The following is a 26,611-nucleotide window of genomic DNA, read 5'->3' as shown; positions in this document are numbered from 1 at the left end:
GGTTGCTCAACTCTTGAGTTGGTGGATAAAGCAGCAAACACACAGATAGACATTTCATGTGTTAATATGAGATGCACCAGATTTAGCATGGAAATGTTTACTTCCTCAAGAATCTGTATTATGTTTATATGTAAAACATTTAATTTAGTTCACAAATGAAAGTTAAATATTGGTATCACCATTATGGACTGATATGGGCATCCAGAGAGGATAAAAAAAGGTATCACGTTGATGTGTTTTAGGTTTCTAAGCTCATGATGACTCATGTACAGTACACTACACAGCAAGTGCTTAAAATGAAAACTTTAATAAAATGAAACAACACGTGATCTGATTAATTTGAAGGAAACCCCTGTGAAGAAATCATGAATTACATAAACTAGTCTGAAAAATAAATGATAGATGATAAATGATAGGTAATGGCAAAGTTGCATAAAGGGAATTAGGAAGGAGATAAAGACTTTAATAAACTAAAACAACACAGGTTGTACTCAGTGGTTAAGAAAAGCGGTAGAAGCACTTAACAGGACAGTCAGAAAAACTCACGACCACACTGGTACTGGGAATTCCACAGTGCTTGTCCTTTAGTGCACATTCTCTACATCTACCTTACAAGGCCCGCTTATCATACATGAAGCACAACCTGTGTTCCTACAACACAGTGTTCCTACAACATTGCAAGTAGTTAAAGAGGTGAAAGATTTAAGGTCCGTCCAGTCCATACGCTCACGTGCAGGTGCATACTTATGAAGTTACTAACCCTTACCTTGCATTGTCTTAAAGAGAAACCACACCATTGTGACTGTTACAACATGTTCTCATTAATTTGAATGAAACCCCTGTGAAAGAATCATAAATTACATAAACCAGTCTGGAAAATGGCAAAGTTGCATAACGTTAGTTAGGAAGAAGATAAAATATATGAAAAATAAAGCCACTAATCAGGGAACAGCCCTGGGATCTCCTGCTGGGTTTAAACACACTCGCGTGGTGGATTTGTTTATTTTTTTTTTAAATTAGGGAGGCTGTTTTTATATTAACAGCATTTCAGATTAAAAATTAACTCATGTTCAAAATGGTTGATCATGCAGACTTTGGGGTGTTAATTAAAGATTATGTCACCATGAAATGACGAGCTTTTTTCCTCCGTGCCTAGTCTCCTGTACAGAACAGAATGCATTCAGCTTGTCAAATTTACATACGTTTTCGATCGCTACAGTGTGACTCTGCAGTGCTGTGCTGTATGTTTGTAAGTTTTCTCCCCAACAAACACAACAATGGCTACGAAACATTTTGAACCATCAAAGGCAACTGCGGTACCACCCATAAGGCAGAGGAAGGAACCATCGCACAAAAGGTTGGACTTCCGGACATGCTAAAGGAAGGTAGAAGTTACCGTATTTTCCGGATTATAAGGCACACCGGATTATAAGGCACGTTAAGCGAAACAAAACAGATAAGTCAAACTTAACTCATTCTTCTTGCTTTCTCTACTTGATTCATTGATGTTGAATTCTCTGGCAGCCGCTCTATTCACGTTCTGCACCTGAAACAGGGTTTGATCTTTGGTTTCATTCTATAATACTGGACTTATTTTTCTACAAAGGTTTGAACTTTGAGGGTGTTTAAACAAGAGAGAAAAGTGTGAAAATGTTCATGCCTGTCTGAGAAAAGTGTATGAAGTGTGTAGTGAGGGGTTTTTACAGCTTAAAACATCTATAATAATTTTTTTTTAAAAGCTGACTACTTTGCGGATTTGACCTATCTCAGGTTATTTTTTAGAACATAACTCCTACAATAAACGAAGGACCACACCTTTATTTTGTTTTATGGGCTCTGGGTTACTCATGTTTAAAAGAATGATTAAGAGACCAAAGACGGCCATATATAATTGTGCAAAGGACATGTATTCTGTGGCTGCTGCCTCTTTGAAACTTTTCCTGCATGATGATGCTTGATGACATGTGAGTTCATTAAAACTTTAAACCCACAAGGCTGTAAAAACTGGAGCCATGGTGTAATGGTATTTCATATTTCATTGTGATTTTCTTTTTTATATGCATGTGTTTTGAATGCTGACCCCATAAAACATAGACTATTGGTTATTTTTTTATCTTTCCGCCCAATTTTATTTGGCTTTGAAACCGTGGGCATAAAGGGCAGTGATCCAAGCTCACTCCATCTCTTTGTCACATCCATTTTCCTGGACAGGTGGTGAAACTGGACTTGTCTCACCTCAAGGACTCTAAGAAGCCCCAAAGTGTGTGCAAGTTTTAAGGATCTGCTGATATTCTTCTTCTGCAACAACAATGTCCACGCTGAAGCCAACCACCATGCTGCCAGCTATCTGTGACAATGCTGCCACAGCCTGCTCGGGCACAGACTGCCTTGTTCCTCCCAGTAACTTCAATGCCATCCTGGGAGTAGTGATGAGCACGGTGCTCACCATCGTACTCGCAATGGTCATGTTCTCCATGGGCTGCACAGTGGAGGCTGCAAAGCTGTGGGGCCACATTAAGAAGCCATGGGGCATTATCATTGGCTTCCTCTGCCAGTTTGGCATTATGCCTTTCACAGCTTTTGCCTTGTCACTGGCTTTTGGGGTCCAGGCTGTGCAGGCAGTGGTCATCATCATCATGGGCTGCTGTCCAGGTGGCTCAATCTCCAACATCATCTGCTACTGGTTGGAAGGAGACATGGACCTCAGGTGAGACCTTGGGCAGGTTCATTGCTATTTTTTCTTTTTCCCTTTATGTTAAAGAGCAGACTTCTCTGAGCCTTTTTCAGCTGGTGGTTTCTCCCTGTTAAAAAAGGAACCTTCTTTTTTCCCTACTATCACCAAGTGCTGCTCTTAGAGGACCACTATGTCTACTCTATGATAACTTTGTTTCTCTTGTGTATGTAAACTAAATAGAATATTTTCATGTTTTTTGGATCCCAGAACACTCTTAAGCTATTTTAAGGAAGACTTTCTTGTTGTGTAGCTACCTGGCAGGAGAACAACAGAATTAATGTATTACAAGTTTTTATTGGTCTAGAGTTTTATTTACATTTATTCAATGTTAATGCACTATTTAAATAAAACAGATTGTGTTAGTGTGTTTAAGCACAGCTAGGGACAAATGCAGGAAACTCATCAGTGTCCAAATCCTTCGCTCCTCAGTCTCAGTATGACAACCTGCTCCTCTCTCCTGGCCTTGGGGATGATGCCTCTCTGTCTTTTAATCTACACCAGCGTATGGATATCCAGTGACACCATCAAGATCCCGTATGACAGTATCGGTAAGGAAAGCTTTCAAAGAACTGAAACACCTTAAATAATTTCAAACAAGTGCTCTCAATAATGTGTATTATCAGGATGTAACTGTGAATGCTGTTCCTGCCTCTAAGGTAACCTTTTTATAATCTACTTTTTTGCATCCTCAGGTATCACACTGGCAGCCCTTATCATCCCGATCGGTGTGGGAATGTACGTAAAGCACAGGTGGCCTGAGATGGCAAAAAAGATCCTGAAGGTAGGAATGCTCTACAGTTTATTGAATATAATGCTACAGGTTTAATGTTTTCACTTATAACATCTTGTGCCTGTGTGACATGTTCCTTTTTAGAAATAGCATTTCCATCATACTGGGGGGATGTGATATTTTCATTTTACAGTGCCGAACCAGTTAAATCACCTGGACTGGGTTTTAATGGAGTGTTTATGTTGGGCACAGGTTGGATCCATTGTTGGCTTGGTTCTCATTGTTATTATAGCTGTGATTGGAGGAGTCCTCTACCAGTCGTCCTGGACCATTGCTCCCTCCCTGTGGATAATTGGCACCATCTACCCCTTTATTGGATTGAGCCTTGGGTTCTTCCTGGCTCGCTTTGTGGGTCAACCCTGGTACAGGTGAGGTGACAGCAAAATGTTTCTGACACAGCTACATTCAAGTTTGACTTATTGATGAGGTTCGTCATTGTTCCTTTATTTGTTCAGATGTCGAACCATTGCACTGGAGACAGGTATCCAGAATTTCCAGTTGTGCAGCACTATCGTCCAGCTGTCCTTCACCCCAGAGGAGCTGGAAAAGATGTTTGCCTTCCCCCTCATCTACAGCATCTTCCAGCTCGTGTCAGCACTCGTCTTTGTGGGATGTAAGACCTTAAAACAAACAACACATACATTGGCCATTTTCTCCTGCATCGCTTGACTTTTTTTTAGTTCTTGGTCAGTGAATGCAGCTTCCTTATTTTCCTTCTTTTCGTCCATTGTGATGTTTTTTTGCTGTGTTGAGTCAACAGATTGAGCCAGGTGCTGTGCCATATAAGGATTAAATATTTAACCCAAGTTTAACCAGTAATAGAGTTGCAGCATGCTTCATGCTTCTCTGGTGGTTTATCTGTGTCAGAGATCAAGTATCATAACACCTATGACAGCAGCGGTGATGCCCAACTAGCTGCCACACAAATATCAGCTACAGGTACCCCTTTAAAAAGGGCCAAAGGGGCTGCCATTCCCTGATGGAATGAGCTCTCACTCCCTGGGGCAAAGCAAGACCTTTGGTGCTGTATGCCAGTGAGCTCATCTTTGTGGGATGTAAGACCTTAAAACACACGACATATACATTGGCCATTTTCTCCTGCATCACTGGACTTTTTTCAATTCTTGGTCAGTGAATCCTTATTTTCCTTCTTTTCCTCCATTGTGATGTTTTTTTGCTGTGTCGAGTCAACAGTTTGAGCCAGGTGTTGTGCCATATAAGGATTAAATGTTTAACCCAAGTTTAACCAGTCACAGAATTGCAGCGTGCTTCATGTTGTTTCAGTGGTTTGCCTGTGTCAGCTATAAAGTAGAGTTGGTACGATACCACTTTTTTATGTCCGATACCGATATCATAAATTTGGATATCTGCCGATACCGATATGAATCCGATATAGTGTGTTTTTTAAACAAAAAAACTGTTTTTTATTATCGTGCTGCTTTTTGTATAAGTTCATACTCAAGTTAAAAAACAAACACTAAAGCTATTCTGTTATACCTGCATGCAAAAAATACACTGCACCCAAAACATTTCATAGTTCAGCAAAACTGATCAATCTAACAAACTTAAACCTACTCTATCCTTCCTATTCTGGTATTTTAAAGAGTAAGCAACCTAACTAATAGGGTTCTAAAACTCCCAGCAAAAAATAAATAAATAAATAAATAAAATAGGGAACCACCCACCCTCCACCTCATGATGCTTAATCGACGTAATCAACTTTAATTTGATGCAGTGTGAAAAGAAAATGAAAAATGCACAGAAATAAATTATTTTCCAAAAATAATTAAATAGATTCAACATCTTTCTTCAACAGAATTGCAGACTGCACAGATTGTACCTTCCCAAAAAAAAAAGTACTAGCTTACTGGGGTATATTAGACTTAATAGTTGCTATATATAGTAATGGACTTCTATACATTTTACATCAGATTAAAATAATTATTTATTAAAAGCTAGATATTTTAAATGAGAATAAGAAAGAAAAGTATGTCTTTGTGCCCCGTTTTCCTTGTTAATGCCCTATCGGCCCCCTGGCAAAACTTTGCTAGATCTGCCCCGGCTGCATAGAAAAAGATCCTGGTGTAGAACATAAATAAATTCCAACAACAGCTTATCAAGCTTAAACGTGCTGCTGTTGTTCAGACCCTGGTTTCCTCATTCTCATAACTTCTTGGAGATGAAATGCCGGATTGCTAGCTAGGCTACAAATACACACAGCTGCTCTATCACGTGACAAGCACTGCTGCAACGTGCTACGGTTATGAGCCGAGTTACGCCGTGTGGCAAGTTTTGTGAGGTGCTTTCGTGATATTTAATGGATCGGATTACATTTTTTAAATTTTTCTCCGATATCCGATCCAGTGATTTACGTCAGTATCGGACGGATACCGATACGTAATATCGGATCAGTCCATCTCTACTATAAAGTATCGTAATATCCATGTCAGCACATAGTTTGAATATTTTTTCCACCAGTTTCTTTCGGGAAAATTGGGAAAATGGATGACTTTACCTCACAGTCTTATTACTATTTCTTTGACCATTGAATTGTCTAACTGTGAAAGCAAATTACATAAAGGGGGATGCTGCTTAGAATTCAAGGGCACCAGTCAAGGTTAATTCAAGTGTTTCCCAAGAGGTGTCCAGGTGTGCCAGGGACTTTGTGTAAACCAAGCATCATTTTGTAACAGAAAAAAAAGTAATGTAAGAAATTGAATTTGACTATATTATTGACTGACGCATTTAAAGCTGTGATTGAGGAGAGCATTGGAGAATGGCGGAGAAGATGAAGAAAAGCACCCCCAAAATCACCTACAAAAGCTACCTGTCTTTAGAAACTTCCTCGCATGAAGTAATTAGCAGCAGCTTTACAACCTGAGACTCCTGAATGGCAATGACTTTTCACAACTTCCTGCAACAGTGTGTAAAATAACAGCTCAAATAGACGTTGAGAGGATTAAGTGACATGAGAGGACGATATATATGTTATAGGTTTACCTAGGCAACTGATATCTGAAATATCCAGTAGCAATTAACATCAGAGATGTTAATGGTCATTAGCCCAACTGTGGCATTTGTTGGCAGGAATTAACTAAACATTCTCCTGAGAGAAATACTGGCTTTTGTAAAACAGTGGTGGATTTGAACCAGAAGAAGCAGGAACAATGCACTCTCAATAAGAGGTATTGTTAAACACCGCTTTCTCGGGTCTGCTTACTGTGTCTCGCCATGCATGCAGACATCTTTAGCATTACTTTTTTTTTTTTTTTGCCTGTCCCATTTGGTTCTTTAGCCATCAGAATTGTTGTATGAAGACCAACGAGGATACCCAATGGATGCATCTTTAGCATTACTGCACTGAAGCTCTAACACCTATGAAAAACTTTAAGAAGTGCAACATCTTCATGAGTTTTTATGTCACCTAGGAGATCTTTTGTTTTGTGGTATTTTTTGCTTGCTGGTTTTTTTTTCATCCCTAACTTATTCCTTTCACTTCAGGTTAAAACAAACCTCCTGCACATTTACCAGTGACGAAATGGACCTTCCACAGTCCCACTAATGCCATACCCCAGTGCATCTCGGAACACATTCAAAGGACAGAATTTGCTTAAATTAGCAATTCCTGTGTGTTTGAGAAGATGGTGCTACTTAATGTCACAGACGTGAGAATAGGCTTGCATTAAAATAGGTTTTCGTGTGAAAATGTGCAGTGAGGGAATGAATGAAAGTTATAGTTCACATTGTCTAAAATGACATACAGGGCATCTTCTGCAGAATACCTTGAAATTTTGAATTCTGTCTGTCCTGTGCACCAAACATTTGAGAACCACTGGTTTACAGTGTATCGTAGATGCTCACTTATACTTGAAACTGAACAGAAAAGAAAACATGGGATGCTTCAAATTTTCTTGTTATGGCATCTTGCATAGAAGTCCTGTTTATTCCACTTTTAAAGGTTTTGTCCAAAGGTCTTTGCTCACTGGTTCTGAATCTATGGTTTGTTTCCTGTCCAGGCTTCCAGCTTTATAAAAGATTTTGTGGCGGCTCGTCTACAAACAGTGACGCTACATACTTGGAAGGTCAGAACGCTGATGTAGAAGAGCAAAAGCACTGCCCACAGGAAAATGGTGGCTTTGAGGGCGATGAGAGCAACAACACGGATGTGAAGGATAAAAGCACTGACAAAAGCACTGCGCTGTGATATTGCAGCTCTGAAAACCAGAGACTTTGGACTGTTGGTATGAGCAATAACAACTGCATCAGTGATCACAGCATTTGGACTCTACTGTGAAGACACACTGCACTCTGCAGGCTGTATGTGCACCACACTAAACCATTTGGAAAAGTTTTAGCTGAACAGGGTTGCACAAATTTCTTCCCTGGGACAGTCAGTATCTAACTTCAAGTGGGAACGTGGTGGGGACCAACTGCTGAATTATGTGTTATTTACTTTTATTCATATCTAAATATTTAGAACCACTTTGCCTGTACATTGTTAGACATGTGTCTTAATCAGTGCTTCAGTGATTGTAAACAGGGTGTTTGGGGTTTTTTGTAAGGTGACAGCCATAATTTATTTCATATTAATGTTATTTCAATAGCAACAAGAACACAGTGATGACAACAAAGAACAAAATGTGATATAATGATGTAGTTACAGCTTAAGAGAAATCTATGTGAGATCCAGTCATGTCAATGTAAAGCTGTTAGCATGAATTAACTGTGTAACAGCTCCATAAAAGTAGCAGTAGTAGTTAAACAGATTTTTATTATTACTATTTTGGTTATTTATTGTTAATTATTATTTTATTATTAAAATTGGTCAGTAAATCCTGTGGTTAGTTGTTGAGTGAGGAAGTAGCTAAAAGCCAAGTGTGAATGATTGAAATAATAATTTAATAGTCATACATAAATGGTTAATAAGAATGTAATCAGTCTTTGAAAGTCTGGGGTTTCAGTGATCAGTTTTTCTGTCCATACTCAAGCATCAGACTTTGAAATCAACATATTCACACTTTAATGTATGAGTCTGCTGTACTGCAAAGGGACTTTGTTTAATGAAGCAATTACAGTTTAATTTCATTTACTTGGACATTTTTTTTAAATGATGAACACAAACAGTTTTTAATGAATACATTTCTGTTCTCAGTTGTGTAGTTATAAATAAAGATTATTTGCATGTTATTGTTTTTGTGCAGTTGTTCCAATGTCCTTTGTCTTATTTAAAAAAAAAAAAAGACTAAAGCTTGTCTTTGACCGTAGTGTGGTAAAATGTGAACAGCTGCACGTAGTCTTGGTTCAAGGTCACAATCATAATGTTATGTAAATAAATAGTCACCAAGTAGTCATGCTAAATGACGGTGGATACTAAGAAGACTGTTGAACAACAAATGCAACCCATGGAAAACAATAAAGGACAAGATAAGTATGGCTGGAGTTATTGGATTATGTCAAGTTTCATTCATAACAGTGGCACTGTGTCACCCCTGCCATCTAACACCTCAGTTGCTTCAAGCATAGGCTTAGCATCTACAAATTCAATTTTTCAATTCAATTTTATTTATGTAGCGCCAAATCACAACAAAAGTCGCCTCAAGGCGCTTCATAGATACAGAGAAAAAACCAAAAATCATATGACCCCCTATGAGCAAGCACTTTGGCGACAGTGGGAAGGAAAAACTCTCTTTTAACAGGAAGAAACCTCCAGCAGACCAGGCTCAGGGAGGGGCGGGGCCATCTGGTGCGACCGGTTGGGGTGAGAGAAGGAAGACAGGATAAAAGACATGCTGTGGAAGAGAGACAGAGGTTAATAACAGATATGATTCAATGCAGAGAGGTCTGTTAACACATAGTGAGTGAGAAAGGTGACTGGAAAGGAAAAACTCAATGCATCATGGGAATCCCCCGGCAGCCTACGTCTATTGCAGCAATAACTAAGGGAGGATTCAGGGTCACCTGGTCCAGCCCTAACTATATGCTTTAGCAAAAAGGAAAGTTTTAAGCCTAATCTTAAAAGTAGTCCCGAATCCAAACTGGAAGCTGGTTCCACAGAAGAGGGGCCTGAAAACTGAAGGCTCTCCCTCCGTTTCTACTTTTAAATACTCTAGGAACAACAAGTAGGCCTGCAGTGCAGGAGCGAAGTGCTCTAATAGGGTGATATGGTACTACAAGGTCATTAAGATAAAATGGGGCCTGATTATTTAAGACCTTGTACTCTACCACAGAGCGAGCAAACACCAAGTGACAGCGCCGACTACTTTGCGGATTTGACCTATCTCAGGTTATTTTTTAGAACATAACTCCTACAATAAACGAAGGACCACTGTACACCTTTATTTTGTTTTATGGGCTCTGGGTTACTCATGTTTAAAAGAATGATTAAGAGACCAAAGACGGCCATATATAATTGTGCAAAGGACATGTATTCTGTGGCTGCTGCCTCTTTGAAACTTTTCCTGCATGATGATGCTTGATGATTGTGAGTTCATTAAAACTTTAAAACCCACAAGGCTGTAAAAACTGGAGCCATGGTGTAATGGTATTTCATATTTCATTGTGATTTTCTTTTTTATATGCATGTGTTTTGAACGCTGACCCCATAAAACATAGACTATTGGTTAATTTTTTATCTTTCCGCCCAATTTTATTTGGCTTTGGAACCGTGGGCATAAAGGGCAGTGATCCAAGCTCACTCCATCTCTTTGTCACATCCATTTTCCTGGACAGGTGGTGAAACTGGACTTGTCTCACCTCAAGGACTCTAAGAAGCCCCAAAGTGTGTGCAAGTTTTAAGGATCTGCTGATATTCTTCTTCTGCCACAACAATGTCCACGCTGAAGCCAACCACCATGCTGCCAGCTATCTGTGACAATGCTGCCACAGCCTGCTCGGGCACAGACTGCCTTGTTCCTCCCAGTAACTTCAATGCCATCCTGGGAGTAGTGATGAGCACGGTGCTCACCATCATGCTCGCAATGGTCATGTTCGCCATGGGCTGCAGAGTGGAGGCTGCAAAGCTGTGGGGCCACATTAAGAAGCCATGGGGCATTATCATTGGCTTCCTCTGCCAGTTTGGCATTATGCCTTTCACAGCTTTTGCCTTGTCACTGGCTTTTGGGGTCCAGGCTGTGCAGGCAGTGGTCATCATCATCATGGGCTGCTGTCCAGGTGGCTCAATCTCCAACATCATCTGCTACTGGTTGGAAGGAGACATGGACCTCAGGTGAGACCTTGGGCAGGTTCATTGCTATTTTTTCTTTTTCCCTTTATGTTAAAGAGCAGACTTCTCTGAGCCTTTTTCAGCTGGTGGTTTCTCCCTGTTAAAAAAGGAACCTTCTTTTTTCCCTACTATCACCAAGTGCTGCTCTTAGAGGACCACTATGTCTACTCTATGATAACTTTGTTTCTCTTGTGTATGTAAACTAAATAGAATATTTTCATGTTTTTTGGATCCCAGAACACTCTTAAGCTATTTTAAGGAAGACTTTCTTGTTGTGTAGCTACCTGGCAGGAGAACAACAGAATTAATGTATTACAAGTTTTTATTGGTCTAGAGTTTTATTTACATTTATTCAATGTTAATGCACTATTTAAATAAAACAGATTGTGTTAGTGTGTTTAAGCACAGCTAGGGACAAATGCAGGAAACTCATCAGTGTCCAAATCCTTCGCTCCTCAGTCTCAGTATGACAACCTGCTCCTCTCTCCTGGCCTTGGGGATGATGCCTCTCTGTCTTTTAATCTACACCAGCGTATGGATATCCAGTGACACCATCAAGATCCCGTATGACAGTATCGGTAAGGAAAGCTTTCAAAGAACTGAAACACCTTAAATAATTTCAAACAAGTGCTCTCAATAATGTGTATTATCAGGATGTAACTGTGAATGCTGTTCCTGCCTCTAAGGTAACCTTTTTATAATCTACTTTTTTGCATCCTCAGGTATCACACTGGCAGCCCTTATCATCCCGATCGGTGTGGGAATGTACGTAAAGCACAGGTGGCCTGAGATGGCAAAAAAGATCCTGAAGGTAGGAATGCTCTACAGTTTATTGAATATAATGCTACAGGTTTAATGTTTTCACTTATAACATCTTGTGCCTGTGTGACATGTTCCTTTTTAGAAATAGCATTTCCATCATACTGGGGGGATGTGATATTTTCATTTTACAGTGCCGAACCAGTTAAATCACCTGGACTGGGTTTTAATGGAGTGTTTATGTTGGGCACAGGTTGGATCCATTGTTGGCTTGGTTCTCATTGTTATTATAGCTGTGATTGGAGGAGTCCTCTACCAGTCGTCCTGGACCATTGCTCCCTCCCTGTGGATAATTGGCACCATCTACCCCTTTATTGGATTGAGCCTTGGGTTCTTCCTGGCTCGCTTTGTGGGTCAACCCTGGTACAGGTGAGGTGACAGCAAAATGTTTCTGACACAGCTACATTCAAGTTTGACTTATTGATGAGGTTCGTCATTGTTCCTTTATTTGTTCAGATGTCGAACCATTGCACTGGAGACAGGTATCCAGAATTTCCAGTTGTGCAGCACTATCGTCCAGCTGTCCTTCACCCCAGAGGAGCTGGAAAAGATGTTTGCCTTCCCCCTCATCTACAGCATCTTCCAGCTCGTGTCAGCACTCGTCTTTGTGGGATGTAAGACCTTAAAACAAACAACACATACATTGGCCATTTTCTCCTGCATCGCTTGACTTTTTTTTAGTTCTTGGTCAGTGAATGCAGCTTCCTTATTTTCCTTCTTTTCGTCCATTGTGATGTTTTTTTGCTGTGTTGAGTCAACAGATTGAGCCAGGTGCTGTGCCATATAAGGATTAAATATTTAACCCAAGTTTAACCAGTAATAGAGTTGCAGCATGCTTCATGCTTCTCTGGTGGTTTATCTGTGTCAGAGATCAAGTATCATAACACCTATGACAGCAGCGGTGATGCCCAACTAGCTGCCACACAAATATCAGCTACAGGTACCCCTTTAAAAAGGGCCAAAGGGGCTGCCATTCCCTGATGGAATGAGCTCTCACTCCCTGGGGCAAAGCAAGACCTTTGGTGCTGTATGCCAGTGAGCTCATCTTTGTGGGATGTAAGACCTTAAAACACACGACATATACATTGGCCATTTTCTCCTGCATCACTGGACTTTTTTCAATTCTTGGTCAGTGAATCCTTATTTTCCTTCTTTTCCTCCATTGTGATGTTTTTTTGCTGTGTCGAGTCAACAGTTTGAGCCAGGTGTTGTGCCATATAAGGATTAAATGTTTAACCCAAGTTTAACCAGTCACAGAATTGCAGCGTGCTTCATGTTGTTTCAGTGGTTTGCCTGTGTCAGCTATAAAGTAGAGTTGGTACGATACCACTTTTTTATGTCCGATACCGATATCATAAATTTGGATATCTGCCGATACCGATATGAATCCGATATAGTGTGTTTTTTAAACAAAAAAACTGTTTTTTATTATCGTGCTGCTTTTTGTATAAGTTCATACTCAAGTTAAAAAACAAACACTAAAGCTATTCTGTTATACCTGCATGCAAAAAATACACTGCACCCAAAACATTTCATAGTTCAGCAAAACTGATCAATCTAACAAACTTAAACCTACTCTATCCTTCCTATTCTGGTATTTTAAAGAGTAAGCAACCTAACTAATAGGGTTCTAAAACTCCCAGCAAAAAATAAATAAATAAATAAATAAAATAGGGAACCACCCACCCTCCACCTCATGATGCTTAATCGACGTAATCAACTTTAATTTGATGCAGTGTGAAAAGAAAATGAAAAATGCACAGAAATAAATTATTTTCCAAAAATAATTAAATAGATTCAACATCTTTCTTCAACAGAATTGCAGACTGCACAGATTGTACCTTCCCAAAAAAAAAAGTACTAGCTTACTGGGGTATATTAGACTTAATAGTTGCTATATATAGTAATGGACTTCTATACATTTTACATCAGATTAAAATAATTATTTATTAAAAGCTAGATATTTTAAATGAGAATAAGAAAGAAAAGTATGTCTTTGTGCCCCGTTTTCCTTGTTAATGCCCTATCGGCCCCCTGGCAAAACTTTGCTAGATCTGCCCCGGCTGCATAGAAAAAGATCCTGGTGTAGAACATAAATAAATTCCAACAACAGCTTATCAAGCTTAAACGTGCTGCTGTTGTTCAGACCCTGGTTTCCTCATTCTCATAACTTCTTGGAGATGAAATGCCGGATTGCTAGCTAGGCTACAAATACACACAGCTGCTCTATCACGTGACAAGCACTGCTGCAACGTGCTACGGTTATGAGCCGAGTTACGCCGTGTGGCAAGTTTTGTGAGGTGCTTTCGTGATATTTAATGGATCGGATTACATTTTTTAAATTTTTCTCCGATATCCGATCCAGTGATTTACGTCAGTATCGGACGGATACCGATACGTAATATCGGATCAGTCCATCTCTACTATAAAGTATCGTAATATCCATGTCAGCACATAGTTTGAATATTTTTTCCACCAGTTTCTTTCGGGAAAATTGGGAAAATGGATGACTTTACCTCACAGTCTTATTACTATTTCTTTGACCATTGAATTGTCTAACTGTGAAAGCAAATTACATAAAGGGGGATGCTGCTTAGAATTCAAGGGCACCAGTCAAGGTTAATTCAAGTGTTTCCCAAGAGGTGTCCAGGTGTGCCAGGGACTTTGTGTAAACCAAGCATCATTTTGTAACAGAAAAAAAAGTAATGTAAGAAATTGAATTTGACTATATTATTGACTGACGCATTTAAAGCTGTGATTGAGGAGAGCATTGGAGAATGGCGGAGAAGATGAAGAAAAGCACCCCCAAAATCACCTACAAAAGCTACCTGTCTTTAGAAACTTCCTCGCATGAAGTAATTAGCAGCAGCTTTACAACCTGAGACTCCTGAATGGCAATGACGTTTCACAACTTCCTGCAACAGTGTAAAATAACAGCTCAAATAGACGTTGAGAGGATTATAAGTGACATGAGAGGACGATATATATGTTATAGGGTTACCTAGGCAACTGATATCTGAAATATCCAGTAGCAACCAACTGTCAGGTAAAAAGCCTTATGGCTTTAGTTGGATCAGAGATGTTAATGGTCATTAGCCCAACTGTGGCATTTGTTGGCAGGAATTAACTAAACATTCTCCTGAGAGAAATACTGGCTTCTGTAAAACAGTGCTGGACTTGAACCAGAAGAAGCAGGAACAATGCACTCTCAATAAGAGGTATTGTTCAACACCGCTTTCTCGGGTCTGCTTACTGTGTCTCGCCATGCATGCAGACATCTGTAGCATTACTTTTTTTTTTTTTTTGCCTGTCCCATTTGGTTCTTTAGCCATCAGAATTGTTGTATGAAGACCAACGAGGATACCCAATGGATGCATCTTTAGCATTACTGCACTGAAGCTCTAACACCTATGAAAAACTTTAAGAAGTGCAACATCTTCATGAGTTTTTATGTCACCTAGGAGATCTTTTGTTTTGTGGTATTTTTTGCTTGCTGGTTTTTTTTTCATCCCTAACTTATTCCTTTCACTTCAGGTTAAAACAAACCTCCTGCACATTTACCAGTGACGAAATGGACCTTCCACAGTCCCACTAATGCCATACCCCAGTGCATCTCGGAACACATTCAAAGGACAGAATTTGCTTAAATTAGCAATTCCTGTGTGTTTGAGAAGATGGTGCTACTTAATGTCACAGACGTGAGAATAGGCTTGCATTAAAATAGGTTTTCGTGTGAAAATGTGCAGTGAGGGAATGAATGAATATTATAGTTCACATTGTCTAAAATGACATAGAGGGCATCTTCTGCAGAATACCTTGAAATTTTGAATTCTGTCTGTCCTGTGCACCAAACATTTGAGAACCACTGGTTTACAGTGTATCGTAGATGCTCACTTATACTTGAAACTGAACAGAAAAGAAAACATGGGAGGCTTCAAATTTTCTTGTTATGGCATCTTGCATAGAAGTCCTGTTTATTCCACTTTTAAAGGTTTTGTCCAAAGGTCTTTGCTCACTGGTTCTGAATCTATGGTTTGTTTCCTGTCCAGGCTTCCAGCTTTATAAAAGATTTTGTGGCGGCTCGTCTACAAACAGTGACGCTACATACTTGGAAGGTCAGAACGCTGATGTAGAAGAGCAAAAGCACTGCCCACGGGAAAATGGTGGCTTTGAGGGCGATGAGAGCAACAACACGGATGTGAAGGATAAAAGCACTGACAAAAGCACTGCGCTGTGATATTGCAGCTCTGAAAACCAGAGACTTTGGACTGTTGGTATGAGCAATAACAACTGCATCAGTGATCACAGCATTTGGACTCTACTGTGAAGACACACTGCACTCTGCAGGCTGTATGTGCACCACACTAAACCATTTGGAAAAGTTTTAGCTGAACAGGGTTGCACAAATTTCTTCCCCGGGACAGTCAGTATCTAACTTCAAGTGGGAACGTGGTGGGGACCAACTGCTGAATTATGTGTTATTTACTTTTATTCATATCTAAATATTTAGAACCACTTTGCCTGTACATTGTTAGACATGTGTCTTAATCAGTGCTTCAGTGATTGTAAACAGGGTGTTTGGGGTTTTTTGTAAGGTGACAGCCATAATTTATTTCATATTAATGTTATTTCAATAGCAACAAGAACACAGTGATGACAACAAAGAACAAAATGTGATATAATGATGTAGTTACAGCTTAAGAGAAATCTATGTGAGATCCAGTCATGTCAATGTAAAGCTGTTAGCATGAATTAACTGTGTAACAGCTCCATAAAAGTAGCAGTAGTAGTTAAACAGATTTTTATTATTACTATTTTGGTTATTTATTGTTAATTATTATTTTATTATTAAAATTGGTCAGTAAATCCTGTGGTTAGTTGTTGAGTGAGGAAGTAGCTAAAAGCCAAGTGTGAATGATTGAAATAATAATTTAATAGTCATACATAAATGGTTAATAAGAATGTAATCAGTCTTTGAAAGTCTGGGGTTTCAGTGATCAGTTTTTCTGTCCATACTCAAGCATCAGACTTTGAAATCAACATATTCACACTTTAATGTATGAGTCTGCTGTACTGCAAAGGGACTTTGTTTAATGAAGCAATTACAGTTTAATTTCATTTACTTGGACATTTTTTTTAAATGATGAACACAAACAGTTTTTAATGAATACATTTCTGTTCTCAGTTGTGTAGTTATAAATAAAGATTATTTGCATGTTATTGTTTTTGTGCAGTTGTTCCAATGTCCTTTGTCTTATTTAAAAAAAAAAAAAAGACTAAAGCTTGTCTTTGACCGTAGTGTGGTAAAATGTGAACAGCTGCACGTAGTCTTGGTTCAAGGTCACAATCATAATGTTATGTAAATAAATAGTCACCAAGTAGTCATGCTAAATGACGGTGGATACTAAGAAGACTGTTGAACAACAAATGCAACCCATGGAAAACAATAAAGGACAAGATAAGTATGGCTGGAGTTATTGGATTATGTCAAGTTTCATTCATAACAGTGGCACTGTGTCACCCCTGCCATCTAACACCTCAGTTGCTTCAAGCATAGGCTTAGCATCTACAAATTCAATTTTTCAATTCAATTTTATTTATGTAGCGCCAAATCACAACAAAAGTCGCCTCAAGGCGCTTCATAGATACAGAGAAAAACCCAAAAATCATATGACCCCCTATGAGCAAGCACTTTGGCGACAGTGGGAAGGAAAAACTCTCTTTTAACAGGAAGAAACCTCCAGCAGACCAGGCTCAGGGAGGGGCGGGGCCATCTGGTGCGACCGGTTGGGGTGAGAGAAGGAAGACAGGATAAAAGACATGCTGTGGAAGAGAGACAGAGGTTAATAACAGATATGATTCAATGCAGAGAGGTCTGTTAACACATAGTGAGTGAGAAAGGTGACTGGAAAGGAAAAACTCAATGCATCATGGGAATCCCCCGGCAGCCTACGTCTATTGCAGCAATAACTAAGGGAGGATTCAGGGTCACCTGATCCAGCCCTAACTATATGCTTTAGCAAAAAGGAAAGTTTTAAGCCTAATCTTAAAAGTAGTCCCGAATCCAAACTGGAAGCTGGTTCCACAGAAGAGGGGCCTGAAAACTGAAGGCTCTCCCTCCGTTTCTACTTTTAAATACTCTAGGAACAACAAGTAGGCCTGCAGTGCAGGAGCGAAGTGCTCTAATAGGGTGATATGGTACTACAAGGTCATTAAGATAAAATGGGGCCTGATTATTTAAGACCTTGTACTCTACCACAGAGCGGGCAAACACCAAGTGACAGCGCCGACTACTTTGCGGATTTGACCTATCTCAGGTTATTTTTTAGAACATAACTCCTACAATAAACGAAGGACCACTGTACACCTTTATTTTGTTTTATGGGCTCTGGGTTACTCATGTTTAAAAGAATGATTAAGAGACCAAAGACGGCCATATATAATTGTGCAAAGGACATGTATTCTGTGGCTGCTGCCTCTTTGAAACTTTTCCTGCATGATGATGCTTGATGATTGTGAGTTCATTAAAACTTTAAAACCCACAAGGCTGTAAAAACTGGAGCCATGGTGTAATGGTATTTCATATTTCATTGTGATTTTCTTTTTTATATGCATGTGTTTTGAATGCTGACCCCATAAAACATAGACTATTGGTTATTTTTTTATCTTTCCGCCCAATTTTATTTGGCTTTGGAACCGTGGGCATAAAGGGCAGTGATCCAAGCTCACTCCATCTCTTTGTCACATCCACTTTCCTGGACAGGTGGTGAAACTGGACTTGTCTCACCTCAAGGACTCTAAGAAGCCCCAAAGTGTGTGCAAGTTTTAAGGATCTGCTGATATTCTTCTTCTGCCACAACAATGTCCACGCTGAAGCCAACCACCATGCTGCCAGCTATCTGTGACAATGCTGCCACAGCCTGCTCGGGCACAGACTGCCTTGTTCCTCCCAGTAACTTCAATGCCATCCTGGGAGTAGTGATGAGCACGGTGCTCACCATCATGCTCGCAATGGTCATGTTCGCCATGGGCTGCACAGTGGAGGCTGCAAAGCTGTGGGGCCACATTAAGAAGCCATGGGGCATTATCATTGGCTTCCTCTGCCAGTTTGGCATTATGCCTTTCACAGCTTTTGCCTTGTCACTGGCTTTTGGGGTCCAGGCTGTGCAGGCAGTGGTCATCATCATCATGGGCTGCTGTCCAGGTGGCTCAAACTCCAACATCATCTGCTACTGGTTGGATGGAGACATGGACCTCAGGTGAGACTTTGGGCAGGTTCATTGCTATTTTTTCTTTTTCCCTTTATGTTAAAGAGCAGACTTCTCTGAGCCTTTTTCAGCTGGTGGTTTCTCCCTGTTAAAAAAGGAACCTTCTTTTTTCCCCTACTATCACCAAGTGTTGCTCTTAGAGGACCACTATGTTTACTCTATGATAACTATTTGTTTCTCTTGTGTATGTAAACTAAATAGAACATTTTCATGTTTTTTGGATCCCAGAACACTCTTAAGCTATTTTAAGGAAGACTTTCTTGTTGTGTAGCTACCTGGCAGGAGAACACAATAGAATTAATGTATTACAAGTTTTTATTGGTCTAGAGTTTTATTTACATTTATTCAATGTTAATGCACTATTTAAATAAAACAAATTGTGTTAGTGTGTTTAAGCACAGCTAGGGACAAATGCAGGAAACTCATCTGTGTCCAAATCCTTCGCTCCTCAGTCTCAGTATGACAGCCTGCTCCTCTCTCCTGGCCTTGGGGATGATGCCTCTCTGTCTTTTAATCTACACCAGTGTATGGACATCCAGTGACACCATCAAGATCCTGTATGACAGTATCGGTAAGGAAAGCTTTCAAAGAACTGAAACACCTTAAATAATTTCAAACAAGTGCTCTCAATAATGTGTATTATCAGGATGTAACTGTGAATGCTGTTCCTGCCTCTAAGGTAACCTTTTTATAATCTACTTTTTTGCATCCTCAGGTATCACACTGGCAGCCCTAATCATCCCGATCGGTGTGGGAATGTACGTAAAGCACAGGTGGCCTGAGATGGCAAAAAAGATCCTGAAGGTAGGAATGCTCTACAGTTTATTGAATATAATTCTACAGGTTTAATGTTTTCACTTATAACATCTTGTGCCTGTGTGACATGTTTCTTTTTAGAAATAGCATGTCTACGAGAATATTATTGTGCAGCTCAGTTAAGACCGCTGATTTGTCTCTGTTGTCCAAACTACACCGCCGGATGGAAAGATGTTGAAGGAACAATAGTAAAAGAAATACCAGTTTCAGCTTTAATATCGGACATAAAATTGCAGAATAAAATACATATGGCAGATAAACCTATACTACAAATAATGATATCAGCTTGGAAAGAAGTAATAAAAATTGGTGGTTTGGAAAATGCCTCTAAGGTTTTAAGATGGTGTGCATATGATTCAGATTTTACTCCAAATCAATATGATAATAGATTCAAAAACTGGATTTCAAAAGGTATAACCAATTATTATTCATTTGTCCATAAGGGTGCATTTCAAAGCTTTGAATCTTTAAGGAGTAAACATGACTTGGGATCTGATGATTTTTTTAGATATCTACAGATCAGAAATTATTTTAATCAAAACTTAAAAGTGAACCTAAACGAATTACAATTTGTAGAAACATTCTTATTACTAACCAAATCTGAAGTGCAAAGTAAAATTATTTCTAAATTATATAACAGCATCCGGCGGTGTAAAAACGACAGCACTCTGTATATTAAAGCGAAGTGGGAAAAGGAGGGTAATTTGACAATTACAGAGAAGTGTTGGGCTCACGCATGCAAGATACAGTGGGCTACCACTGGGTCTAATGTTTGGCGTGAATTTTGCTGGAAAAGCATTATGAGATTTTTCATTACCCCTGCTCAACAAAGATATCGAGGAATTGGTGATAAATGTTGGAGATGTGGGGGAGATGGAGCTAACCATTTCCACATCTTTTGGGACTGTAAAGATATTCGCCAGTATTGGTCTCTAATCCATGATCATTTACGTGTTTTTTTCATTTGTTTTTCCTTCAACTTTTGAGACCATGTTTTTGTGCAATGCACCAGTGGATAAACTGAATTCCAACGACAGAAGACTCCTGTATATCCTTCTGGCCGCAAGTAAAAAGCCTCTTACGAGAAGATGGCTTAAGCCTGAACCACCAACGATAGAAGACTGGATACATTCTGTACAAGAGATCTATACGATGGAAAAAGTGTCATTTTCTCTTAAACTTCAGAGGGATACCTTCTACGGAATATGGTCTAAATGGAACGACTATGTTAAGCATATGAGGTGTGATTTTGTGTATGATGTTACAACCCTGAGTTCTACGTAAACCTACCTGCCCTGCTGCCTCCTAACCCTAGGTTTTTTGTTTGTTTGTTTGTTTGTTTGTTTGTTTGTTGTTGTTTTGTTTTGTTTTGGGGGGGGTGTTTTTGTTTGTTTGTTTGTTTTGTTTTTTCAGAAAAGAAGAAGAAGAAAAAAAAGAAATAGCATTTCCATCATACATACTGGGGGGATGTGATATTTCCATTTTACAGTGCCGAACCAGTTAAATCACCTGGACTGGGTTTTAATGGAGTGTTTATGTTGTGCACAGGTTGGATCCATTGTTGGCTTGGTTCTCATTATTATTATAGCTGTGATTGGAGGAGTCCTCTACCAGTCGTCCTGGACCATTGCTCCCTCCCTGTGGATAATTGGCACCATCTACCCCTTTATTGGATTGAGCCTTGGGTTCTTCCTGGCTCGCTTTGTGGGTCAACCCTGGTACAGGTGAGGTGACAGCAAAATGTTTCTGACACAGCTACATTCAAGTTTGACTTATTGATGAGGTTCGTCATTGTTCCTTTATTTGTTCAGATGTCGAACCATTGCACTGGAGACAGGTATCCAGAATGCCCAGTTGTGCAGCACTATCGTCCAACTGTCCTTCACCCCAGAGGAGCTGGAAAAGATGTTTGCCTTCCCCCTCATCTACAGCATCTTCCAGCTCGTGTCAGCACTCATTTTTGTGGGAGGTAAGACCTTAAAACAAACAACACATACATTGGCCATTTTCTCCTGCATCGCTTGACTTTTTTTTAGTTCTTGGTCAGTGAATGCAGCTTCCTTATTTTCCTTCTTTTCCTCCATTGTGATGTTTTTTTGCTGTGTCGAGTCAACAGAAAGAGCCAGGTGCTGTGCCATATAAGGATTAAATATTTAACCCAAGTTTAAAGAGTAACAGAATTGCAGTGTGCTTCATGTTGTTTCAGTGGTTTGCCTGTTTCAGCTATAAAGTATCGTAATATCCATGTCAGCACATAGTGTGAATATTTTTTCCACCAGTTTCTTTCGGGAAAATTGGGAAAATGGATGACTTTACCTCACAGTCTTATTACTATTTCTTTGACCATTGAATTGTCTAACTGTGAAAGCAAATTACATAAAGGGGGATGCTGCTTAGAATTCAAGGGCACCAGTCAAGGTTAATTCAAGTGTTTCCCAAGAGGTGTCCAGGTGTGCCAGGGACTTTGTGTAAACCAAGCATCATTTTGTAACAGAAAAAAAAGTAATGTAAGAAATTGAATTTGACTATATTATTGACTGACGCATTTAAAGCTGTGATTGAGGAGAGCATTGGAGAATGGCGGAGAAGATGAAGAAAAGCACCCCCAAAATCACCTACAAAAGCTACCTGTCTTTAGAAACTTCCTCGCATGAAGTAATTAGCAGCAGCTTTACAACCTGAGACTCCTGAATGGCAATGACGTTTCACAACTTCCTGCAACAGTGTAAAATAACAGCTCAAATAGACGTTGAGAGGATTATAAGTGACATGAGAGGACGATATATATGTTATAGGGTTACCTAGGCAACTGATATCTGAAATATCCAGTAGCAACCAACTGTCAGGTAAAAAGCCTTATGGCTTTAGTTGGATCAGAGATGTTAATGGTCATTAGCCCAACTGTGGCATTTGTTGGCAGGAATTAACTAAACATTCTCCTGAGAGAAATACTGGCTTCTGTAAAACAGTGCTGGACTTGAACCAGAAGAAGCAGGAACAATGCACTCTCAATAAGAGGTATTGTTCAACACCGCTTCCTCGGGTCTGCTTCCTGTGTCTCCCCATGGATGCAGACATCTGTAGCATTACTGCACTGAAGCTCTAACACCTATGAAAAACTTTAAGAAGTGCAACATCTTCATGAGTTTTTATGTCACCTAGGAGATCTTTTGTTTTGTGGTATTTTTTGCTTGCTGGTTTTTTTTTCATCCCTAACTTATTCCTTTCACTTCAGGTTAAAACAAACCTCCTGCACATTTACCAGTGACGAAATGGACCTTCCACAGTCCCACTAATGCCATACCCCAGTGCATCTCGGAACACATTCAAAGGACAGAATTTGCTTAAATTAGCAATTCCTGTGTGTTTGAGAAGATGGTGCTACTTAATGTCACAGACGTGAGAATAGGCTTGCATTAAAATAGGTTTTCGTGTGAAAATGTGCAGTGAGGGAATGAATGAAAGTTATAGTTCACATTGTCTAAAATGACATACAGGGCATCTTCTGCAGAATACCTTGAAATTTTGAATTCTGTCTGTCCTGTGCACCAAACATTTGAGAACCACTGGTTTACAGAGTATCGTAGATGCTCACTTATACTTGAAACTGAACAGAAAAGAAAACATGGGATGCTTCAAATTTTTTTGTTATGGCATCTTGCATAGAAGTCCTGTTTATTCCACTTTTAAAGGTTTTGTCCAAAGGTCTTTGCTCACTGGTTCTGAATCTATGGTTTGTTTCCTGTCCAGGCTTCCAGCTTTATAAAAGATTTTGTGGCGGCTCGTCTACAAACAGTGACGCTACATACTTGGAAGGTCAGAACGCTGATGTAGAAGAGCAAAAGCACTGCCCACAGGAAAATGGTGGCTTTGAGGGCGATGAGAGCAACAACACGGATGTGAAGGATAAAAGCACTGACAAAAGCACTGCGCTGTGATATTGCAGCTCTGAAAACCAGAGACTTTGGACTGTTGGTATGAGCAATAACAACTGCATCAGTGATCACAGCATTTGGACTCTACTGTGAAGACACACTGCACTCTGCAGGCTGTATGTGCACCACACTAAACCATTTGGAAAAGTTTTAGCTGAACAGGGTTGCACAAATTTCTTCCCTGGGACAGTCAGTATCTAACTTCAAGTGGGAACGTGGTGGGGACCAACTGCTGAATTATGTGTTATTTACTTTTATTCATATCTAAATATTTAGAACCACTTTGCCTGTACATTGTTAGACATGTGTCTTAATCAGTGCTTCAGTGATTGTAAACAGGGTGTTTGGGGTTTTTTGTAAGGTGACAGCCATAATTTATTTCATATTAATGTTATTTCAATAGCAACAAGAACACAGTGATGACAACAAAGAACAAAATGTGATATAATGATGTAGTTACAGCTTAAGAGAAATCTATGTGAGATCCAGTCATGTCAATGTAAAGCTGTTAGCATGAATTAACTGTGTAACAGCTCCATAAAAGTAGCAGTAGTAGTTAAACAGATTTTTATTATTACTATTTTGGTTATTTATTGTTAATTATTATTTTATTATTAAAATTGGTCAGTAAATCCTGTGGTTAGTTGTTGAGTGAGGAAGTAGCTAAAAGCCAAGTGTGAATGATTGAAATAATAATTTAATAGTCATACATAAATGGTTAATAAGAATGTAATCAGTCTTTGAAAGTCTGGGGTTTCAGTGATCAGTTTTTCTGTCCATACTCAAGCATCAGACTTTGAAATCAACATATTCACACTTTAATGTATGAGTCTGCTGTACTGCAAAGGGACTTTGTTTAATGAAGCAATTACAGTTTAATTTCATTTACTTGGACATTTTTTTTAAATGATGAACACAAACAGTTTTTAATGAATACATTTCTGTTCTCAGTTGTGTAGTTATAAATAAAGATTATTTGCATGTTATTGTTTTTGTGCAGTTGTTCCAATGTCCTTTGTCTTATTTAAAAAAAAAAAAGACTAAAGCTTGTCTTTGACCGTAGTGTGGTAAAATGTGAACAGCTGCACGTAGTCTTGGTTCAAGGTCACAATCATAATGTTATGTAAATAGTCACCAAGTTGAACAACAAATGCAACCCATGGAAAACAATAAAGGACAAGATAAGTATGGCTGGAGTTATTGGATTATGTCAAGTTTCATTCATAACAGTGGCACTGTGTCACCCCTGCCATCTAACACCTCAGTTGCTTCAAGCATAGGCTTAGCATCTACAAACATAATATTGTTAATGATGTAGCCATCAGAGATTAGGATTATCAGTCAAATTCAGGGAATTGTTGATGACACGTAAAATAACCTTCAACAAGGCAAAAGGTTAAGTTTAACAGGTCCCTGAATTAAACTTAACTTTCGAGGACCTGACACCTTTACCTTGTTGAAGGTTATTTTATGAGGGCATCCCCCAACTTACATGAAAACTAGTTGTCTAGACAGTGGCCTGCATGGGTTTCTGTGTTGGTCAACTATCCATCCATCCATCCATCTTCATCCGCTTTGTCCGGGGCCGGGTCGCGGGGGCAGCAGCCTAAGCAAAGAGGCCCAGACCTCCCTCTCCCCAGCCACCCCTGTTGGTCAACTATATATTTCATTTTTGGATACTTCCGTTGTAGGCTTGTTATTAGTGAGTGAGGCCTGATTAAGAGGTCAAATCAATGCTGCAGATTAAAGGCACAGCTGTCCACAAACAAAAGTGCAAACTGCTCTGATAAAGCAGGGTCATTGCTGTGACTTAAGTGTATGCCTAATTGTCTTTACAATGATTCCGTGCTTATGTCTGACTGAGTAGTCCTCAAAACACAATTTTGGAGAAGAAGTCACAGTGTCTTTATCCAACTAATTCCACTCCTTTATCAAACACACTAAACCCTATAAACATTCACCACAGGTTTTTGTGAAATTAAAATCTGTAAGAATGCCACAGCAGAGCAACCGGACTGGGATCATTCTGCTGCAATGCTGGAGGCAACCCGTGAATTTGTTTGAATGGCATTCAAATCCTCCATTGACTCAGCAGCAACTTCAGGCAATTCTGACTGAAGAGTGGGCTGCCAACCCACAAAATTACATCTGGAGGTTGTGCCTCTATGTGTCTGAACAGGCATATTACAACAGTGATCAGTGAGGATAGGGTGCACACTAATAACTGATTGTGTATTTTTTTATTTTTGTAATCTGCAGGGTTGTCACTACAACAATATACAGTGCTTATTTTTCTTGTTTTGGTCCTCCTTCTGTTTGTTTTGTCACTGATTAAGTTAGGAAATTCAGTGGTCATTTGCCTGCTACACAAACTACACCAGAGAATTTATTCGTGGTGCATTATTAAATCCTTTGACTGTGTATTTGCTCTCTAAATAGTGTCAAAAACATCAGATAATGTCGGCTAGATCAGTAGAGACTGATTATTAGCTAAAGTTAGCTTTATCTAGTTTCCACCCAATGAACTGTTTTTATTTTGGTACTGTTCTGGTCGAATTGGGCTTCGTTGTTTATTTTAAATTGCCTTTAAGGAGAGTGAACTTAAATAGTGAAAACAGCCCAGACTTATTGGAAATGCACAATGATATACTTGTTTTTGAATCTTTCATCAAAGCTAGTTCCAGGGTTTCAAATGGCTGGAGTACCTTGCTAAGAATGCATCTTTCTGTTTTGTTTATCAGGTTTTTAGTAAGAATCTAAATAACAACATTTATGAAAGGCGGAGTTAGGAGTTGGCAGTGTTTACAGCAGATAAAAACAGCACATTTCAAAGTAAAAGTGAAGCAAAAAATACCTGATGAGACTGACGAGAGACCAGATGATGAGACCAGAGATGGAAAGTCAGAACAGTTGGCCTTCTGTGTGAAGGAGGGTGCAGTGAAGGAAAGGTTCATGGCCCAAATTTTGATGCTGCATCTACTGCAATTGAGAAACTACTGGTAGAGAAAGGAACTGATCAACTGAAAG

At 39.4% G+C, this 26,611-nt stretch overlaps 3 protein-coding genes across 3 annotated transcripts; all 3 read left to right on the top strand.

Annotated features, from left to right (window-relative positions):
* The first annotated feature begins 1,427 nt into the window (after nucleotides 1–1,427).
* Nucleotides 1,428–8,958, top strand: LOC147311883 (ileal sodium/bile acid cotransporter-like). Its single transcript, XM_086266486.1, has 6 exons — nucleotides 1,428–2,707; nucleotides 3,164–3,282; nucleotides 3,427–3,515; nucleotides 3,717–3,892; nucleotides 3,980–4,137; nucleotides 7,541–8,958. Exons 1-6 carry the CDS (start codon nucleotides 2,310–2,312, stop codon nucleotides 7,726–7,728), a joined length of 1,128 nt encoding a protein of 375 aa, XP_086122612.1. The 5' UTR covers nucleotides 1,428–2,309; the 3' UTR covers nucleotides 7,729–8,958.
* Nucleotides 8,959–10,268: 1,310 nt separating this feature from the next.
* Nucleotides 10,269–17,026, top strand: LOC147311882 (ileal sodium/bile acid cotransporter-like). The gene is made up of 6 exons (XM_086266528.1): nucleotides 10,269–10,749; nucleotides 11,206–11,324; nucleotides 11,469–11,557; nucleotides 11,759–11,934; nucleotides 12,022–12,179; nucleotides 15,615–17,026. Exons 1-6 carry the CDS (start codon nucleotides 10,352–10,354, stop codon nucleotides 15,800–15,802), a joined length of 1,128 nt encoding a protein of 375 aa, XP_086122654.1. The 5' UTR covers nucleotides 10,269–10,351; the 3' UTR covers nucleotides 15,803–17,026.
* Nucleotides 17,027–18,205: 1,179 nt separating this feature from the next.
* On the top strand, nucleotides 18,206–24,641 carry LOC147311881 (ileal sodium/bile acid cotransporter-like). Its single transcript, XM_086266440.1, has 6 exons — nucleotides 18,206–18,824; nucleotides 19,286–19,404; nucleotides 19,549–19,637; nucleotides 21,198–21,373; nucleotides 21,461–21,618; nucleotides 23,400–24,641. The coding sequence occupies exons 1-6, from the start codon at nucleotides 18,427–18,429 to the stop codon at nucleotides 23,585–23,587; spliced, it is 1,128 nt and encodes a 375-aa protein (XP_086122566.1). The 5' UTR covers nucleotides 18,206–18,426; the 3' UTR covers nucleotides 23,588–24,641.
* The last annotated feature ends 1,970 nt before the right edge of the window (nucleotides 24,642–26,611 follow it).

This window comes from Aulonocara sp. 'chitande type north' Nkhata Bay, linkage group LG16 (assembly GCF_057382095.1).
Source record: "Aulonocara sp. 'chitande type north' Nkhata Bay isolate Kocher_YH1m ecotype deep benthic linkage group LG16, A_spYH_male_GT1.1, whole genome shotgun sequence".
In the NCBI taxonomy this organism is placed as follows: Eukaryota; Metazoa; Chordata; class Actinopteri; order Cichliformes; family Cichlidae; genus Aulonocara; species Aulonocara sp. 'chitande type north' Nkhata Bay.
The sequence above is the reverse complement of the archived record's forward strand: the minus strand, read 5'-3'. Positions and strand labels throughout refer to the sequence as shown.

Excerpts from the sequence above, each read along its gene's own strand:
- LOC147311883 (XM_086266486.1), top strand. The coding sequence starts at position 2,310 with ATGTCCACGCTGAAGCCAACCACCATGCTGCCAGCTATCTGTGACAAT. Across the intron at positions 3,516-3,716 it reads TGGCAAAAAAGATCCTGAAG|GTTGGATCCATTGTTGGCTT; the intron begins GTAGGAATGCTC and ends TGTTGGGCACAG. Across the intron at positions 4,138-7,540 it reads AGCACTCGTCTTTGTGGGAT|GCTTCCAGCTTTATAAAAGA; the intron begins GTAAGACCTTAA and ends TTTCCTGTCCAG.
- LOC147311882 (XM_086266528.1), top strand. The coding sequence starts at position 10,352 with ATGTCCACGCTGAAGCCAACCACCATGCTGCCAGCTATCTGTGACAAT. Across the intron at positions 11,325-11,468 it reads GATCCCGTATGACAGTATCG|GTATCACACTGGCAGCCCTT; the intron begins GTAAGGAAAGCT and ends TTGCATCCTCAG. Across the intron at positions 11,558-11,758 it reads TGGCAAAAAAGATCCTGAAG|GTTGGATCCATTGTTGGCTT; the intron begins GTAGGAATGCTC and ends TGTTGGGCACAG.
- LOC147311881 (XM_086266440.1), top strand. The coding sequence starts at position 18,427 with ATGTCCACGCTGAAGCCAACCACCATGCTGCCAGCTATCTGTGACAAT. Across the intron at positions 21,374-21,460 it reads GTGGGTCAACCCTGGTACAG|ATGTCGAACCATTGCACTGG; the intron begins GTGAGGTGACAG and ends TTATTTGTTCAG. Across the intron at positions 21,619-23,399 it reads AGCACTCATTTTTGTGGGAG|GCTTCCAGCTTTATAAAAGA; the intron begins GTAAGACCTTAA and ends TTTCCTGTCCAG.